Raw genomic sequence first — 18,605 nt, 5'->3', positions numbered from 1 at the left:
TCTCAACTGTGGTTGCTGGCTGGGGCAGATGTGGAGTCTCCAAAAAAAATGTTTAACTTCATCCTGATTTGTCTCCAATTTCACAGAAAAAATTCAATTTGAAAATGTATCTATTTTCAGACATTTTCAGATGGTCTCGGATGGTAAGCTTTTAAGTACATGGTAGAAGTAAATTCATTTCCCATCTGGGAAAACTCATTCAGCCTAAGGCTTCAACAAAGTTGGACACAGTTCCAAGGGAGAGCTCACTGTTGCAAAAGACAAACTAAAAAGTTTAATTTTAGACAAAGTTCCAAGGGAGAGCTCATTATTGAAAAAAAAAAAATGCAATATGTGAAAGGAAACAGATTTCAAATATGTGCATTATCAGAAAATAGAATATAACACATTTATGTATATAAATAAGTTAAAAATTAGAAAACATGAGTACAAAACAAGTAACTATTTAAAAAATGAATAGATTTGAAGAATAACAAACTTGAACTTCTAGAAATGAAAGATATAGGATAGTAATTGAAATGAAAAACTCAGTGGTCAAATTAGGCAGCAGATTAAGTGAAAAAAATGGTGAACGGGTGAATAAATCTGAAGAGATTATCTAGAATGCAGTACACACAAAGATGAAAAGTATGAAAACTAGGGTTAGCAACATAGAAAAAGAGAATGGGGAAAAGGAAATCTTTGAAGAAATAAAGGCTAAGAATTTCCCAGAACTGATTTTTTAAAAAAGCATAAATCTTAAGCAAAACAAAAGGAAGTCCCACCTAAACACATTATACTGAAAGGAAAACCAAAGAAAAAGTGAAGATGTTGAAAACCAAGAAAAAGAATTCCTTTAAAAAGCTGAAATTAGGTTCTTCAAAACCAGAAAACCAAGGAATAGTATTTTCAAGGAATGGAGAGACAATAACACTCAACCTAGAATTTAACATAAGACTGAGGTATACCTAGAAAAACTATCTTTTAAGAATGAGAATAAAGATAATTCCAGACAATGAAACTAAGAATTTACTACAACAGATCCTCCTGAGAAATACAGCATGCTGTGATACAGAGTGTTTCTGTATCATGAATTAGCTCATGTGCAATGGTAAATAGGAGAATTGTGTTAGAATGTATGGAATTTGCAGTTTTGTATATAATTTTTCCTGGCCCATTAATATTTTGTATCATCAAGCAATAGCAAGTGAAGGCAAAGTGAACTGGGGAAAAAAACCATATATATGCTTTCTTACAATTAAAGATAAAGTCTTCCCTGCATGAGGACCTTTTAAACAATGAAACCTCTGTGGAAGTGCTGACTTTTCATGCAGTTAGTAGCTGGTTTAGGGGCTTCAAGAACTCAAACATTCTACAACATTAAGTTATCTAATAGAACACATGTGGATGAAGCGACTGAGTATAAGCTGAGGTAAAGAAGATGCCAACGCTTTTCCTTTTGTTGAAATTTATTGTATTGAGGCAGAGGGCTAAAATATGGATCAGATTTTGATGGAACTACTCTCTGTTTAAAGAAAATACCCTCAAGAATTTCCATCACAGACCGCCTGTGTCAGACACAAGTGTCAGTATGTAGATTCATCTGTGCTAAGACTCTTACTAGGATTGTTTTGGTTTTTCTTAGTGCTTTGGTCACCAGTTTTGAGTGGTCTGCCCCAACTCTCTTTTTCCCATAAAGTTTTCAATTTTTAGTGCACAGTTTTATAAAACACAACTTTTCAAACAGGGAGACATTTATTTTTTTTGTTTGTTTTTTTTTTGAGGCAGGGTATTGCCGTGTAATGCAGGCTGGAATGCTGTGGTGCAGTCGTAGCTCACTGCATCCTTGAACTTCTGGGCTCAAGGGATCCTCTTGCCTCAGCTTCCTGAGTAGCTGAGATTACAGATGCCCACCACCATACCCAGCTAATTTTTATACTTTAGTAGAGATGAGGTCTCACTATGTTGCTCAGGCTGGTTTCGAACTTGGAGCTCGAGCAATCCTCCTGCCTTGACCTCCTAAAGTGATGGGAAAGGCATAAACCACCATGCCTGGCCTATTTCACATTCTTATAGAAATTCTTTTCCTAAAAGAAATACTTTAGGTAGCAGGATAATTGTCCCAGATGAAAAATTTGAGGCTGGATGAGATGGTTCACACCAGTAATCACAGCACTTTGGGAGGCTGAGACAGGAGGATCACTTGAGCGCAAGACTTCAAGACCAGCCTGGGTAAAATGATGAAACCCTGTCTCCACTAAAACATTTTTAAGAAATTAGCCAGGCATGGTGGCACACACCTGTAGTCCCAGCTATGTGAGAGGTTGAGGCAGGAGGATCGCTTGAACCTGGGAGGTTGAGGCTGTAGTGAGCCATGATTGTGCCACTGCACTCCAGCCTGGGTTACAGCTGGAGACCCTGTTTCAAAAAAAAAAAAAAAGAAAAGAAAAGAAAAGTTTGAGATGCCATAATGAATGATGATTTCAGAAAAGGTACCTTTGTAGGTAATTCTAAACAAATATTGACTATAAAGAAAAGAAACAATAATGTCTAATTCAAGACAGAACTAAATAACATATTTTTGTTAAAATTATAGAGAGAAAAGTGAATGGTGAAAAAAGTCAAAATAATGGTTCCTTCTGGCAGTATAAAGGGAGATGGATGGGGAGAGGCACATAGGCAGTTCAAAAGTACTGTTAATATGCGATTTCTTAAGATGTTGGCAGTTACCCAGTTGTTCATCTTACTGATACTCTTTAAAGATTAAACATGATTATAAATATTTGCATTTTCATTCAGTATTTATTTTTACAAATTATTTTAGATTTTGTCAAAACCTCCATGTGACAACTTATTGATAGTAACTAGTATTCCTGGTTTATTTCAGTTACCATCATTGTTCTTCTGTGGGCTGTAGTTTGGTCGATTACTGGCAGTGAATGTCTTCCTGGAGGAAACCTATTTGGAATTATAATCCTATTCTATTGTGCCATCATTGGAGGTAAACTTTTGGGGCTTATTAAGTTACCTACATTGCCTCCACTGCCTTCTCTTCTTGGTAAGTGCTAAATGTTTCCTGTTTTCTCCAGAGTAAACCATATTTTTAAAATAATAGTTTGGAAAGCTTTGGGAAATAAAGGAATAAAATATGTCTGTATTTGCCATGCTGGAGCCAAAAGCCAATTGTTAAATTTTGAGGAGTCCTGTGATCCAGTTGTTAAACATGGCAGTTTAAAAAATTAAATTATCCGGGCCCAGGTGCTGTGGCTCACACCTGTAATCCCAGCACTTTGGGAGGCCAAGGTAGGCAGATTGCTTGAGCTTTGGAGTTTGAGACCAGCCAGGCCAAACATGGTGAAACCCTGTCTCTACAAAAAAATACAAAAATTGGCTGGCCATGGTGACGTGCACCTGTAGTCCCAGCTACTCAGGAGGCTGAGGTGGGAGGATTGGTTGAACCCGGGAGGTCGAGGCTGCCATGATTGCATCATTACACTCCAATCTGGGCAACAGAAAGAGACCTTGTCTCAAAAAATAAATAAATAAATATATATATATATAATTAAATAACTGACATTAAAAACAAGCATTCAGTGCTCAACACTGAAGACTTCCTAATGTTTTACTCTATTTCCCCTCACCTATGCTCTTGAGATTATGGAAGTACTACATAATGGTGTGCCACTGCCACCTCTTCCCAACTCCACTTTCAGTGACATCATGTTGTAGCTTAAAATCGGCCATGGTAGAAGTATCTGTAACAACGACAACCAAAAAGTCAGCAAATGCTACAAATCAAAGTTTGTCATAGTATAAGTTACTTATGTCATTGACAGAGTGAAGTTCTGACATGTATTTTTATTGTTTCGTTTTCATCTTATTCATTAATATAAGCAAAAATATCAGCCAGCATTCACAGTGACACTGCACTTGCTCATTCATGATATGTGACTTCTTTGCTGAATCAGATAGTATGCAACCATTTATTTGTAGTCTGATTCTGTCAAATCTTGGTAGAACTGCAGCCATAGTTGGTTATGGACACAGAATTTTGACAAACAGCAGTGAAAATATTCTGGGAGAATAAATTGGCTATATAGAATTTACAGTGAAGATGGCTGTATATTTGTAAACTGTGTGCTACACATCCTTTATATCAGTAAAATGTAATAATGTATGTGCCTATATAAAATGCATACTTTTTTGGCAAGCCACTTGTTAAGCATTTACCAGCACACCATTGGGTATATTTAAAATATAATATTGGCCGAGCATGGTGGCTCATGCCTATAATCCCAGCACTTTGGGAGGCCAAAGCGAGCGGATCACCTGAGGTCAGGAGTTCAAGACCAGCCTGGCCAACATGGTGAAACTCCATCTCTACTAAAAATAAAAAAACTTAGCTGGGCGTGGTGGCGGGTGCCTGTAACTGCAGCTACTTGGGAGGCTGAGGCAGGAGAATCACTTAAACCTGGGAGGTGGAGGTTGCAGTGAGCCGAGATCGCGCCACTGCACTCTAGCCTGGGTGACAAGAGTGAGACTCCATCTCAAAAAAAAAAAATGAAATAAAATACCATGATTATTAAAGACATAGCTGAAAATACTCTTCCAGAGGCAATGAGAACTGCCCAAACAAGACACATATACAAATTAGTCTTAAAACTAGATGTGATACCTTTAATGTGTCTTCAAAGAATTCTGCATTATAAAATTTGTTTACCACAGAGGCATTGTGTGTTCATTTCTAACAGATTTATTAATCACCCAGTTTTAGTAAAAAACCACCTACCTTTCATACTTGCATATATATTTGCACCCAGCTTCGTCAGTTACACTCAACTTCTTGCAGTTTCCAGAAAGAGTCACTTTTTCTTTTACCTTTGAATAAACTACTATCTTTTCCAGAAACTTCTCAACTCCCCCAGCCATTTCTTCATCCTCTTTCACCTTCTCTAAATCCCCCTTCCTGCCTCAGCTCATGTAATATCCCCCTCATGCTTTCATAAAATTGGTATTGTCCGTTTGTCTTGTTCCCTAGAGGCTGAAAGCTTGTTGAAAAGTAGTCCATTATTATATGCATGATGCATACTCTAGTGTCTAAATTACTGAAGGCATTCGGTAGAGTTGAATGACTGAGTGAAAGAAGAGTCACCAGCTGACATGACAGGCAATGTTCATTTCATCATAATTGACATCTAAAACCTTTGCAAAGTAGATTGTCTCTTATGAAATTATCTAATCTGAAGGTAAAATAGAATCCATATAGGTATTTATTGATATTTCAAGTAATCTGACATAGCAAATAATTTCAAGGACTGTTTGCTGTTTGCACGCAAAGGACTGACTGAGCTGGCATTGTATCAAAACATTTTATATTTAGAATTTGATCATACTCTCTATCCAGATGCTGCATCTTGTCTCCCTTTTAAGTTCAGTTATCTTAGGAATATTAATTATTATAATTTATCTTTTTTTTTTTTTTTTTTTGAGACGGAGTCTCGCTGTGTCGCCCAGGCTGGAGTGCAGTGGCACGATCTCGGCTCACTGCAAGCTCCGCCTCCCGGGTTCCCGCCATTCTCCCGCCTCAGCCTCCGAGTAGCTGGGACCACAGGCGCCCGCCACTGCGCCCGGCTAGTTTTTTGTATTTTTTAGTAGAGACGGGGTTTCACCGTGTTATCCAGGAGGGTCTCGATCCCCTGACCTCGTGATCCGCCCGCCTCGGCCTCCCAAAGTGCTGGGATTACAGGCTTGAGCCACTGTGCCCGGCTATAATTTATCTTTTTATCTGCACATTATTTTCTTAGCTGCTTTAATTATACTAATTTTTTAATTAAAAGCTTAACTTAATTTCTTCCAAGTTAAACTAAAAGTTTAACTTCATTTCTTCTAAGCATGAGTGAAGTGGTTCCTGGGATTATATAGTAGTCTCTATAAAATTAAAGTTAACTAAAAATATTTTCTCTATTTGAAAACTAACTAGACACCAGGCGCGGTGGCTCACGCCTGTAATCCCAGCACTTTGGGAGGCTGAGGCCGGCGGATCACGAGGTCAGGAGATCGAGACCATCCTGGCTAACACGGTGAAACCCCGTCTCTACTAAAAATACAAAAAATTAGCCGGGCGTGGTGGCGGGCGCCTGTAGTCCCAGCTACTTGGAGGCTGAGGCAGGAGAATGGTGTGAACCCAGGAGGCGGAGCTTGCAGTGAGCCGAGATGGCGCCACCGCACTCCAGCCTGGGTGACTAAGCGAGACTCCGTCTCAAAAAAAAAAAAAAAAAAAGAATAAAAAAGAAAACTAACTAGACATGTTTGATTTCTTCATTCAAGGCATGCTGCTTGCAGGGTTTCTCATCAGAAATATCCCAGTCATCAGCGATAATGTACAGATCAAGCACAAGTGGTCTTCCTCTTTGAGAAGCATAGCCCTGTCTATCATCCTGGTTCGTGCTGGCCTTGGTCTGGATTCAAAGGTATGATGTGTAAATTTCTCATTATTAAATAGGAATTTTGTTTCTTCAATACTTCAAGTATCTAATAGAGTCACTAAGCATTAGGAAATGGATGTGGACACTTTGCATGACATTCTTGAGAACAGAATAGAATTTATTTCATGGAGGATTGTTTTGCAAGTAGGACCTTGTGCTTTGCAATAACTCAAAAGATGGTCTCATTTTCTTCCTTTTTTTTTTTTTTTTCTTTTTTGAGATGGAGTCTCGCTCCGTCACCCAGGCTGGAGTACAGTGGCTTAATTTCAGCTCACTGCAACCTCTGCCTCCCAGGTTCAAGTGATTCTCCTGCCTCAGCCTCCCAAGTAGGTGGGATTACAGACATGCACTACCACATCCGGCTAATTTTTGTATTTTTAGTAGAGATGGGGTTTTGCCACATTGGCCAGTCTGGTCTCGAACTCCTGACCTCAGGTGATCCACCTGCCTCCACCTCCCAAAGTGCTGGGATTACAGGCGTGAGCCACTGTGCCTGGCCGATCTCATTCTCTTTCTTGGGGAAAGGTAGAGTCTGTCAATGGGGCCAGCACCAAGAATAAAGGCCCCACTTTTCTCTGACATAGATATAGACCATAGTTATAAATAATGCTCATAGGGGAGAAAATAACATATTTTTGGTTTGCGAAGCCCTATGCAAGTGTTCAGGGCTAACTATACTAGCTCAGGAAACTGCCTAATATATAGAATGAGTCTCAAGTATGCCTTTCTAATGCTTTTTTTTTTCATGTATGTTTTTTAATACAGGAATGAATTTTCTTGGGGTATTAGGCTCTTCACTTTAGTCTCATTCTGGAACCACAGATTATAATAAAAATAATGTGAAATTAGCTAGAGATTATGAACACAGATGCTGAAAGCAGCCTGCCTGGATTCAAACCTGACCCCATCAGTCACCAGTTTCATGATCTTGGGTGGATGACTTTAGTCTGTGCCTTTTCAGATGAGGACATCTAAAAAAATGGGGATAATAGTATTACCTATCTTAAAAGGTTGCAGTGAGGACTAAATAAGCTGTCCGTAAACACTTCAAGTGCTAAAATGTTTGTTAAATACAACTCATTACCTTGAAAACTCATGATGACCCAGACATTGCCCATATACTGAAGAGAAAGCGTTGAAGGTCATCTTCTCTGCACATCTTCAGAGGATTCTATTAGGATGTCTACTTTTCTATTTCAGGCCCTGAAGAAGTTAAAGGGCGTTTGTGTAAGACTGTCCATGGGTCCCTGTATTGTGGAGGCATGCGCATCTGCTCTTCTGGCCCATTACCTGCTGCGTTTACCATGGCAATGGGGATTTATACTGGGGTAATGATTGTTTCTTTGTCATGGAAAATATGTAGGGACATTTAGGGCTTTCTCTGATTCCATACAAGAGAATGCATAATAGAATTTTCTTATAGATATCAGAAAATGCAACATAGATGTTACAGCATAATCTAAATATTCTAACTTCAAAATATTCCACAGGTAACCTAATCAGTTCACAACAGGCTTTACTCTTGCACTCTAGAGACGTAGGTTAAAATGTTGGCTCAAGCCTGTAATCCCAGCACTTTGGGAGGCCGAGACGGGCGGATCACGAGGTCAGGAGATCGAGACCATCCTGGCTAACACGGTGAAACCCCGTCTCTACTAAAAACTACAAAAAACTAGCCGGGCGAGGTGGCGGCGCCTGTAGTCCCAGCTACCCGGGAGGCTGAGGCAGGAGAATGGCGTGAACCCGGGAGGCGGAGCTTGCAGTGAGCTGAGATCTGGCCACTGCACTCCAGCCTGGGTGACAGAGCAAGACTCCGTCTCAAAAAAAAAAAAAAAAAATGTTATAAGCATGACATATTTGCTTGATAATTGATTAAGGCAAATTAAAAATAGGCAAAAGAACACTAAGAGTTCTGTACCTAAGGAGGGGCCAGAAGTTTATATGTTAGTAGGCGCTAACTATATGAGTTAGCACCTACTATTCAAACTGTTGAAATCATGGTCTTTTGCCTACACCTGATTCAATGCCTGTTAAAGAGATACCAGATTCCACCTAAAGTCTGGACAAAGGATAAAAAACACAGCAGCAGTGATCAACAGCTACTATTGTTTTCCTCCTGTCATCAGACTATTATGACTTGGCGGTTCTGCCATCTCTTCCTTCCACTGTCAATTCTTCCAATGGTTAAGAGCCACGCAAAGTAAATAAATAAGAAAGGACTTAGTAAGAATTTAGTGCTAATAAGTAGGCAAGAAGTAAGAAATTCTTCTCATGGTTAAGACTCTGGAACTCTCCTCTCTGGATTCAAATCCCAGCCTTGTGATTTTCCAGTGTGTGATCTTTAACAAGTATTTAATCTCTCTGTGCCTCACTTTCCTCAATTATAAAATTAAGATAGATTGTATCTATCTTATAGGGTTGTTGTGAGGATTAAATTAGCCAATACGTGTAAAGTGCTCAAAATGTTATCTGGTACATAGTAAGTACTATAAAATGCTTTCAGCTGTTACCACTGCTGTGGTTACTGGTATCAATGTGACTGTCATATCATTTTCTTCTAATATGTTGCCTTATTTGACATAGCAAGCCCTGATAGAAGTCCCAGCATCACTGGGTTCCAAATCAGAAAGTCCATGCATTGCTTTTCAAACCTCATAACATGAATTTTTTGTTTAAAAAAAGCCAGCATCCTGGGGCCTACCCTCATTAGGCCTTCTATACCACTAGTAAATATATATTTTTAGGCAACCTATGTAGTCCGAAGCAGGTTGTCTGTGGCTACATTTTGAAAAACAGTGTTCTGTAGAAGTTTTACACATACATGTTTTTCTGGATTCATGCTTCTCTGCCATTTGAAAGACTATAGTTGTCCAAAGTATAACCCATAAGAAAATAGAGGGTATTATAATTTCAAAATAGTAATAAGTAAGATGTTATCATAAATATTTAAAGTGCTGTTTGCCTAGTTTTGTTTTAGGTGCTGTATCTCCAGCTGTCGTGGTGCCTTCAATGCTCCTTCTGCAGGGAGGAGGCTATGGTGTTGAGAAGGGTGTCCCGACCTTGCTCATGGCAGCTGGCAGCTTTGATGACATTCTGGCCATCACTGGCTTCAACACATGCTTGGGCATAGCCTTTTCCACAGGTAACCTAATCAGTTCACAACAGGCTTTACTCTTGCACTCTAGAGACATAGGTTAAAATGTTATAAGCATGACATATTTGCTTGATAATTGATTAAGGCGAATTAAAGATAGGCAAAAGAACACTAAGAGTTCTGTACCTAAGGAGGGGCCAGAAGCTAGCTATCTTTACTCTCTTCCTCCCTCTAGATAGAGACTGCTCAAGTAGCATGCAGTAGATGCAGTATGGGGGGCAGGGGCGGGGGAGGGGTACAAGGTAGAAAGATTTAAAGAACAGTTTCTGCTTGAAGTGATCCAGGAACGTTCAGGCTTCACACAAAAGATGTGTGAAGACTTCACACAAAAGATGACTAGGTTTTTCAAGGAGCACAAATGACAGAGAGCAGTCCAAGTGAAAGGAACAGCATGCCTTTAAAATAAGAACAATTTCTCTTCTCTCCTCTTCAGCTTTTTATGGTAATAACAGCAATGATTTTAATGGATGTCCTATTAATATTTAGTAAGTGTCTGAAATTGAGGCATTTTGTTTCAAGTATAATAAAAGAGGACCTTAAGTTATTTTTTTTTCCCACTGTTGTTCAACACCTATATTAAACTGATGTGAACAGATACTACACTTGATCTTAGCCAAAAGGCCAAAGGCAGTTGAACACTTATTATCCTGTGGTACAGCACAAATTTAAGTTCATTTCTTAATCTTATGTTCAAAATTGGGAAATAAAACTTGCAACATTATATGATTGAGAAAGTATAATTGTAATCTAAGTTTAGCTTCACATTCTGTAGTGGGAACACATCTTCTTGGCAGGTTATACATTCTTGTTATCTCCCTATAGTTATCTTCCCATTCTATGTGTATGATTTATGCCTGTTACCTAGAATCCCACCCTTTCTCATTGCTCTGGAGCCTGCCTTCCATTCATTCCCTGGTAAATTGATTTTCTCAAAACATTGTTTTCATTACATTTCTTTCTTGTTCAAGAACCCTTGAGGATGCTCTGTTACCTATTAAGTCAAACTCATACTCCTATTTTTAATGCTACTACACATATCCAAATTTATGTTCTTACCACTTTCGTGGTATACACCTTTAAAACAATTTTTCTCAGCCTTAGCATCACACTAGAATTACCTGGGCGGTTTTTAAAAATACTCTTATGTAGGTCCTATCTTAGACCAATTAAATCAGAACCTTTGGGAGTGGAAACCAGTGCAGCTTGGATTAGGAACCACAGCTTTAGAGCAACAGAGTTTGCATTAGAATCATGGTTGTGGGAGGAGAAAGGACAGAGGCAGTCAGGTTTTCATAAGCTACAGCTCAAAGAACCTTCCTAGTTGACTCTACTGTGTTTCCTCTCCCCGCCCCCGCCCCCCCCCCCCCCACCAACTAAGTGTGGTCCTTAGACCTTTTGGATCTGAGCTGTGCCAGACTTACTGAATCAGATTTTTAGGGGTGGGGCCCAAGACATTTTTTTTAACACCTCAATATTCCAGAGACTAAAGCTAATTAGCTACTTTCTACACATTCATAGTAAATTATTACCACAATAGCTTAAGCATAATGCTACTATCACAGCTAGATGCTTTTAACAGTCATAGCATTACCTGGTAGAAAGCTATCCTAGCTAAATAAAATTACTTCAGAGGTAATTTTATTTAGATAAGAAGGATGATTGCCATAATAACAAGAGACCACAGAAACTAGTTAGTACATTTTTTCTTAGGACAGTCTGTGAAGAAGGGCTTAATGTGTGGAGAAGCTTTAATATAATTTTTTGCACAATGTGCTAACAAAAAAATTTTTTAATTAACGTTTCCTAAATCCTATATGCTATGGGGGGAAATGTAGGTTCTACTTACATATTTAAGAATATGGAAAGCAGAAACTGTCTTTAAAATTTTTCTTCTTTGTAATTAGATGCTTTATGTTGATGATTGTGAAATAAAACTTTTATTTGTTGGATTTAGAGCTCTTAAGTTTTTTTAAATGTATTTTTCAGGCTCCACTGTCTTTAACGTCCTCAGAGGAGTTTTGGAGGTGGTAATTGGTGTGGCAACTGGATCTGTTCTTGGATTTTTCATTCAGTACTTTCCAAGCTGTGACCAGGTGAAAAAATAATATGTGGGAAAGTTGTGCTCTTAAATATCATTGGGAAAACATTCTAGAACACTTCCTTCAAAGACAGATGTGAAGGGCATGTTTGTGCAAGTGGTCCCTCATTTTAAAATTGCTCACTGCCATCCATGAGATTTATGAAGTAGGGTCAATATGGAAGATTTTAATGCAGTCCTGTAATGGGTTTCTATTTTATATTCTGTACATTTCAAATTTCACTGTAAAACAAATATTAGTTCCAAAGTAATAGGATATGCAAGTTTTTTAAATGTTCATAATACTCAACTAAACCCAGATGTGTAGTAGCTTTTTTGTACCCTTTTTTAGTATCAAAATACCTTAGATTCTAGCCAGGCCTGGTAGTCCCAGCTACTCAGGAGGCTGAGGCAAAAGGATCCCTCTGGGAGTTTGAGTCCAGTCTGGCAACATAGCAAGAGCCCATATCTAATACATTCATGCATACACACATACATAAATCAGTCAGTCATCATCTAGTGCCACTTTGTTCAGTACAGTAGCCACTAGCTACATGTGACTATAGCAGATACAGAACATTTCCATCATCACTAAACATTCTGTTGGAAAGCACTGCTCTAGTACAACCCACAAAATAGTTCATAAAGAGATTTCTATTACTATGACCATTTTACTGATAAGGAAATTGAGGCTTAGGCAGGATAAGTGACTTAAACAAAGTCACATAGCTAGAAAGCAGTGGAACTGGGAATGAACTCAGGTAATTCACCTTCAGAGCTTCCATGCCTTTGCCAAGTCAAGCACTTTTAAAGACCTACTTTCTAAAGTGATCAAGAAGTTTAAAAGCCTGGATAGGGAAAAGTAAAGGGAAAAAGGTACACAGTTCTTAGGCTTTAAAACAGCAGCAACAAAAACTACTGTCAGTCTAGAACCTCTTAAAGCTTCCTGGTTTTCAAAGATTTAGAAAGAAAAACCAAGGGGGCGTCAAATTTAAAACAGTAAACATAGAGCCTGAAAATAATAGAGATATATATTTAACCTTCACACAAACCCTATGATGTAAATGCTTTCAGGAAACAAAGCTTGGAGAGGTTAAGTAATGTGACCACTACATACGCCAACGATGTATAAAAGATATAAGTTTAACCTTGGTCTGTCCAGCTCCAAAGCTCGTGTACTTTTTTTTCTGCTACTTCATTAAGTCCTGTTAAATTCTGCATTGATAACTGCAGAGGAAAAGAATTGGTGTTCCTGAAAGAAGAGTTCATCTTTGCAGTGTGCTAACTCTGCTTTTGTTGAAGAAAAGAAAGTAAATGTTATGTAGTGCCCTTGTTTTGTCTATTTATATAGACATTTTAATTTTTATTTTCTTTCTAAATCCTAGATATGGAAAAAAAATCAATCGTTAAAAATCAGGGATTTGAAATAATGGAGCAAATGAATTTTTTTCTCCTAAAGGACAAACTTGTGTGTAAGAGAACATTCCTTGTGCTGGGGTTGTCTGTGCTAGCTGTGTTCAGCAGTGTGCATTTTGGTTTCCCTGGATCAGGAGGACTGTGCACGTTGGTCATGGCTTTCCTTGCAGGCATGGGATGGACCAGCGAAAAGGTGAATTTCATTTTAAGTTTTTCTGCTCATGACTCTTTTCTAATGAGATTAAGTTTGCTTTCCAGATACTTTCTTAGTATCAAATTAATAAAATATTTCATTATAAAAGCTGTTATTATATGCATGTGCAAATGTACACCCAGTGTTCATCTTTTTTTTCTCCTTACACATCAATCTATAACTTGATGCCTTTACTTAAAATATATCATGGTCATACTACAGTAATGCCTTCCTTATTCTTTGTAATGGCTACAGAGTATTGCATTTTATAGATATTTACGTTGCTTCTAGTTTTCTGCCAAGATAAACAGTGCTTCAATAATATATCCTTACATACCATATTTCATAAACTCTGAGTCTGTCAATTGTAAAAAACACAATTATTTCATATGCCATCAAGAAAGAAAAAAATTAGTGCCAATTAAACTATAACATAACATTCTAATTTCAGAAATGTTAAAATATAAAAATATGTGTCTTAAAATCAACAAAATATATATTTTAGTTTATACAATAAATTTCTAGAAATAAGATTGCTCTAGGAAAGAGGACTCACATTTATACTTTTGATAATATCAATTTGACCTTTTAAAAGACTGTACCAATTTATATTTTTACCAATATTATGTGAGAGGATCTGTTTTTCTGATCTGAGTATAAGTCTTTGAGATATTTGCTGATATGAATGAAAAATATATCTCATTATTCTGATTTTCATTTCTTTATGCGCAATGCTCATCATATTTTCATATGATTACTACCCAGTTTGTTCAAAAGCCTTTGCCATTTTTATAAGGTTGCTTTGGTTTTTCATACTGATTTTCAAGATTAAGAATGTTCATTTGGTTTATATGTATTATGGAAATTCACTGGTTGTCATTTATTTATTTTAATTTCCAGATGCATTTTTGTAGATTTCAACTTGATAGGATCGTATGCTATTCTGCTTAACAAAGATGTCGGTGACCTAAAATAAATGCAGCTGTATCATTTTGAGATAATCTTATAAAGCCTGAAGACAGCTGTTCAAAATAATTAAGCTTAAATAATTAAAATAATGCCATATGAAAAATATGGAAACGTTATAAATTTTGAGATGAGATATATAATCATAAATCAATTAAGTGGATCTTGTGAGGATCTTCCATAGACAGCATTCATTTTGGGTAAATAACATTCATTCTCATAACAGTGTAACAGAAATGCTTTCTGTCAGCACCTCTTTAAAAATCTTGCTCAAATTGAAAGCAACTCATTATATTATACTGTCATGGGTAAAAAGATAAAAAGGAATTAATAAATTTTTATTGCTACTCTGTATGGCTCTGTATGAGGCACTAAGTGGATGTGGTCATTTATTTTTGCAAAAATATCTTTGAAAAAGTATTATGATTTCTACTTTATAGAAGCTGTAAGTCAGAAAGACTTAAATAATATGTCCAAGGTCACAAAATTAGAAAATGGCACTGAGATTTAGGCTCAGATTTATTTGACTCCAAGGTGACTTATACTATGCTATAGTACAACTGTAGCATTATTGTGCATGACACAATTTTATATTTTGACATCTGTTTGAGTAACACCATGTGTATTAAAACATAATTCTAAACTTTTACAGTTTAAAATTTAGTTTCTAAATTCATAAATGATAGGATAAAAAGAATAAACAATGAGAAGGAGCAATATCATTGAAACAGAGCATAAAAACATAGTTTTAGCAACAGGGAAATCAAAGAGAGACTGATAACCTCCTGCAAGTGGGCACTGGATAAGAGCACAGAAAGAAAAAGGAGGGAAAGGGAAATTTTAATCAATTCCAATTACACTGTATTCAGAGAAACTGTAATGTGGTTATCTAGATATGATTCTTATAAACCAAACCATTGTTCCCTTTGTTTATATTTCCTGTAGCCCTGCTACATAGAAGGTCAGTGTAACCCCACAACCAGAAAGATAACTATTAACATTTTTAAAAATATTTACCTCTAGTAACTCTCCTATGTGAATCTCTTTATCTACACACATGGATGCACCATTGTTGGTTGTTTTTTTTTTTTTTAGCTCATTCCTTTATGTATAGTTATAAGGTTATTTCCAGTCTCTGCTACTTTAAATTATGCTGAAATGATCAGAAATTGATCACTTCCTTAAGGAATATTCCTAACAGTAAATTTTGGGGGTCAAATAATATGAACATTTTGAGGTTTTTGACACATATTACCTAACTGCTTTCTAGAGTTCTATCCATTTACTTTTCTTCCAGTAAAATATGAAGTACCTGGCTCATTACAACTTCACCTTAGAACAGTTTTCTCGGCCGGGCGCGGTGGCTCAAGCCTGTAATCCCAGCACTTTGGGAGGCCGAGACGGGCGGATCACGAGGTCAGGAGATCGAGACCATCCTGGCTAGCACGGTGAAACCCCGTCTCTACTAAAAAATACAAAAAACTAGCTGGGCGAGGTGGCGGGCGCCTGTAGTCCCAGCTACTCGGGAGGCTGAGGCTGGAGAATGGCATAAACCCGGGAGGCGGAGCTTGCAGTGAGCTGAGATCCGGCCACTGCACTCCAGCCCGGGCAACAGAGCGAGACTCCGTCTCAAAAAAAAAAAAAAAAAAAAAAAAAAAAAAAAAGAACAGTTTTCTCAAACTTTAGCAGAATTACCTAGAAGGATTATTAAATCAGAATTCTGGCCCCTATTGCAAATTTCTGATTTTAGACTGTGGTGGGGCTTGAGAATTTGTTCTTCTAATTAATTTCCAGAAGAGGCTCGTGCTGCCAGTCTAGGGACTACTCTGTGAACCACTGGCTTAAAATATTATTCCTTTTAGGCTGGGCGCTCAAGCCTGTAATCCCAGCACTTTGGGAGGCCGAGACAGGTGGATCCTGAGGTCAGGAGATCAAGACCATCCTGGCTAACACGGTGAAACCCGGTCTCTACTAAAAAATACAAAAAAACTAGCCGGGCGAAGTGGCGGGCACCTGTAGTCCCAGCTACTCGGGAGGCTGAGGCACTAGAATGGCGTAAACCCGGGAGGCGGAGCTTGAAGTGAGCCGAGATCCGGCCACTGCACTCCAGCCTGGGCGACAGAGCGAGACTCCATCCCAAAAAAAAAAAAAAATTATTCCTTTTAATCTTTAGCCACACTGATAGGTAAAAAGTTGCATCTTGTTTATTTTGTGTTTCTTTAAACAGTGAAATTAAACAGTTTTTCACATATTTAGCCACTTGTATTTTTTTTCTTTTTCTTTGATAGGTCTTTTGTTCATTATCTTCCAAAGCATAATGTGTGTTGATTATCCATCTGTAAGATACATCCCCAATACACACATGTATATAAGTGATGACAGTCTTCATTACTCTGGGCTTATCTTTTATACACAGCATATTCAATAACTCCATTTTCTTTATAGGCAAATTCATTTTAGTTTTGACATTATGAAAAACCCACAAGAAGATACGTTGTAACTTTTCTGTGTTTTTCTATGTTTTGCAATATATAAGCCATGTCTGATGTTCAACTAGTCTAAAGTGTTATAATCAAAATATAAATTGTGGCCTTTGTCTGCACTTTAGAAATAAAAAATAATTTGATACAGAAATATTTTTAGTCCTTCTACTTTCATTACTATTCTGAGTGTATGAAATATATTCGAGGACTTCTGTTAAACGATTAGTCCCAGCAACAAAAGTCTAAGTAATCTTTGTACCTTTTTATATTGTTCACTTTTAACACTTAAATATTTTACATTTTAATGTAGTCAGATCTATCAGTCTCTTATAATAGTTTTAATTTTTTTTGAAGAGCTCTTTGTTAGTGAAATATATGTTATTTATTCTTAACAATAATCTTGAAAGGTAGATATTACAGCAACTTTTAAAATCAGGATACCAAGGCTTACAAATACTAAGTATATTGTGAAGGTCAAAAATATTTGACCAGAGGACAAAAAGTAAGTGGCAGAGCCAGGATAAGAATATACCATTTGAGGCTGGATGCGGTGGCTCACACCTGTAATCCCAGCACTTGGGGAGACTGAGGTGGGCGGATCATGAGATCAGGAGTTCGAGACTAGCCTGGCCAACATGGTGAAACCCCATCTCAACTAAAAATACAAAAAATTAGCCGGGCATGGTGGTAAACGCCTGTAGTCCCAGCTACTCAGGTGACTGAGGCAGAGAATTGCTTGAACCTAGCAGGCGGAGGTTACAGTGAGCCGAGATCGTGCCATTGCACTCCAGCCTGGGCGACAGACCAAGCCTTCGTCTCAAAAAAAAAAGAAAAAAGAAAAAAAAGAATACACCATTTGAATATATCAACATGGTTCCCCAAAGAAAGGAAGGAAAAGTAATGTTTATTGACTCTGTCATGTGGCAGGCACTCTCCATATCTTTTCTAATTTAGTACTCAGGAAAGTTCTTATTCCTGTAGGAACCAAACCAAAGTCCTGAGTTTGGATTCCTTTTCTTACCTTATCTAAAGGATAGCATAGGGCCAAGAGCTCCAACTCCTCAGGCCAATCTCAACTCTACAGCTTTTACTAGGTGTGTCTGACCATGTACAAGTTATTTAACTTCCCAGTGATGATGACAAACAACTTCACTGACTGGAGGATTAGGTAAAATAACCTATACAAAGCACTAAGAAAAGTGCTTAATCATAGAATACATTCAGTAAATAACAACTCTTATTATTTTTATAGTTACCTCCAGAACAGCATGATATCATACTAAGAGCATAAGATTTAAAATATGGAGATTGGGATGCCAATCCCAGTTCTACGACTTTCTAGCTGTATAATCCCAAGCAAGTCATTTGCCTTCTCAAATAGTCAGTTTTCTCAACTCTCAAGTGAATACAATAATCATCTAAAAAATTGCTGTAACTATTATGTGAGAAAATGGAAATGACACACTTGTCAATTCTACAGTGCTGTAGCAGTATTGTTGTTAACTTATTAGACTTTGAAAAGCTAAAATATTTTATAAAATTCTGTTTGTGTCCATAGTTTTCTGATATTATTTTATACTTTGTGCTTGGTTTTCTTATAAGCATTAATCTTTCCATTTGTTTGTTGTATTCAGATGCACTCACCCTTTTTAAAGCTGCTTCTCTTTGTTGTCAAATCTAGTGCTGCTTCTAATGACTTTTACAGATTTTTTTGATACAGTATTTTGGATTTTGTGAATCTTAAAATGTTCTTTCAAAAAAGTGTAAACTTAAGTAGATATCCAACTCATGAGGAAACTTCCATTTATCTTAACTTTCTCCTTTCTTGGTCAAAGTAATTGATATTTTTTCA

General features: G+C 37.4%; 1 protein-coding gene and 1 pseudogene across 3 annotated transcripts in view; one reads left to right on the top strand and one right to left on the bottom strand.

Moving 5' to 3' along the window:
* The window catches only part of SLC9B2 (solute carrier family 9 member B2), a 62,965-nt gene that overhangs the window by 24,885 nt on the left and 19,475 nt on the right, over nt 1-18,605 (top strand). For all 3 annotated transcript variants that reach the window (XR_004438059.1, XM_033214889.1, XM_033214890.1), the window contains exons 4-9: nt 2,867-3,037; nt 6,307-6,449; nt 7,665-7,792; nt 9,431-9,606; nt 11,605-11,711; nt 13,155-13,304. Coding sequence is in view for 2 of the 3 variants with exons in the window: in XM_033214889.1 (XP_033070780.1) it covers nt 2,867-3,037; nt 6,307-6,449; nt 7,665-7,792; nt 9,431-9,606; nt 11,605-11,711; nt 13,155-13,304 (875 nt within the window). In the remaining variant the exon portion in view is untranslated. The remainder of the gene's footprint in view (nt 1-2,866; nt 3,038-6,306; nt 6,450-7,664; nt 7,793-9,430; nt 9,607-11,604; nt 11,712-13,154; nt 13,305-18,605) is intronic.
* Nucleotides 10,081-10,250, bottom strand: LOC117086575 (annotated as a pseudogene).

This window comes from Trachypithecus francoisi, unplaced genomic scaffold, assembly GCF_009764315.1.
Source record: "Trachypithecus francoisi isolate TF-2019V2 unplaced genomic scaffold, Tfra_2.0 Lachesis_group1, whole genome shotgun sequence".
Taxonomy (NCBI): Eukaryota; Metazoa; Chordata; class Mammalia; order Primates; family Cercopithecidae; genus Trachypithecus; species Trachypithecus francoisi.
This window is presented reverse-complemented; position numbering and strand designations above follow the sequence as displayed.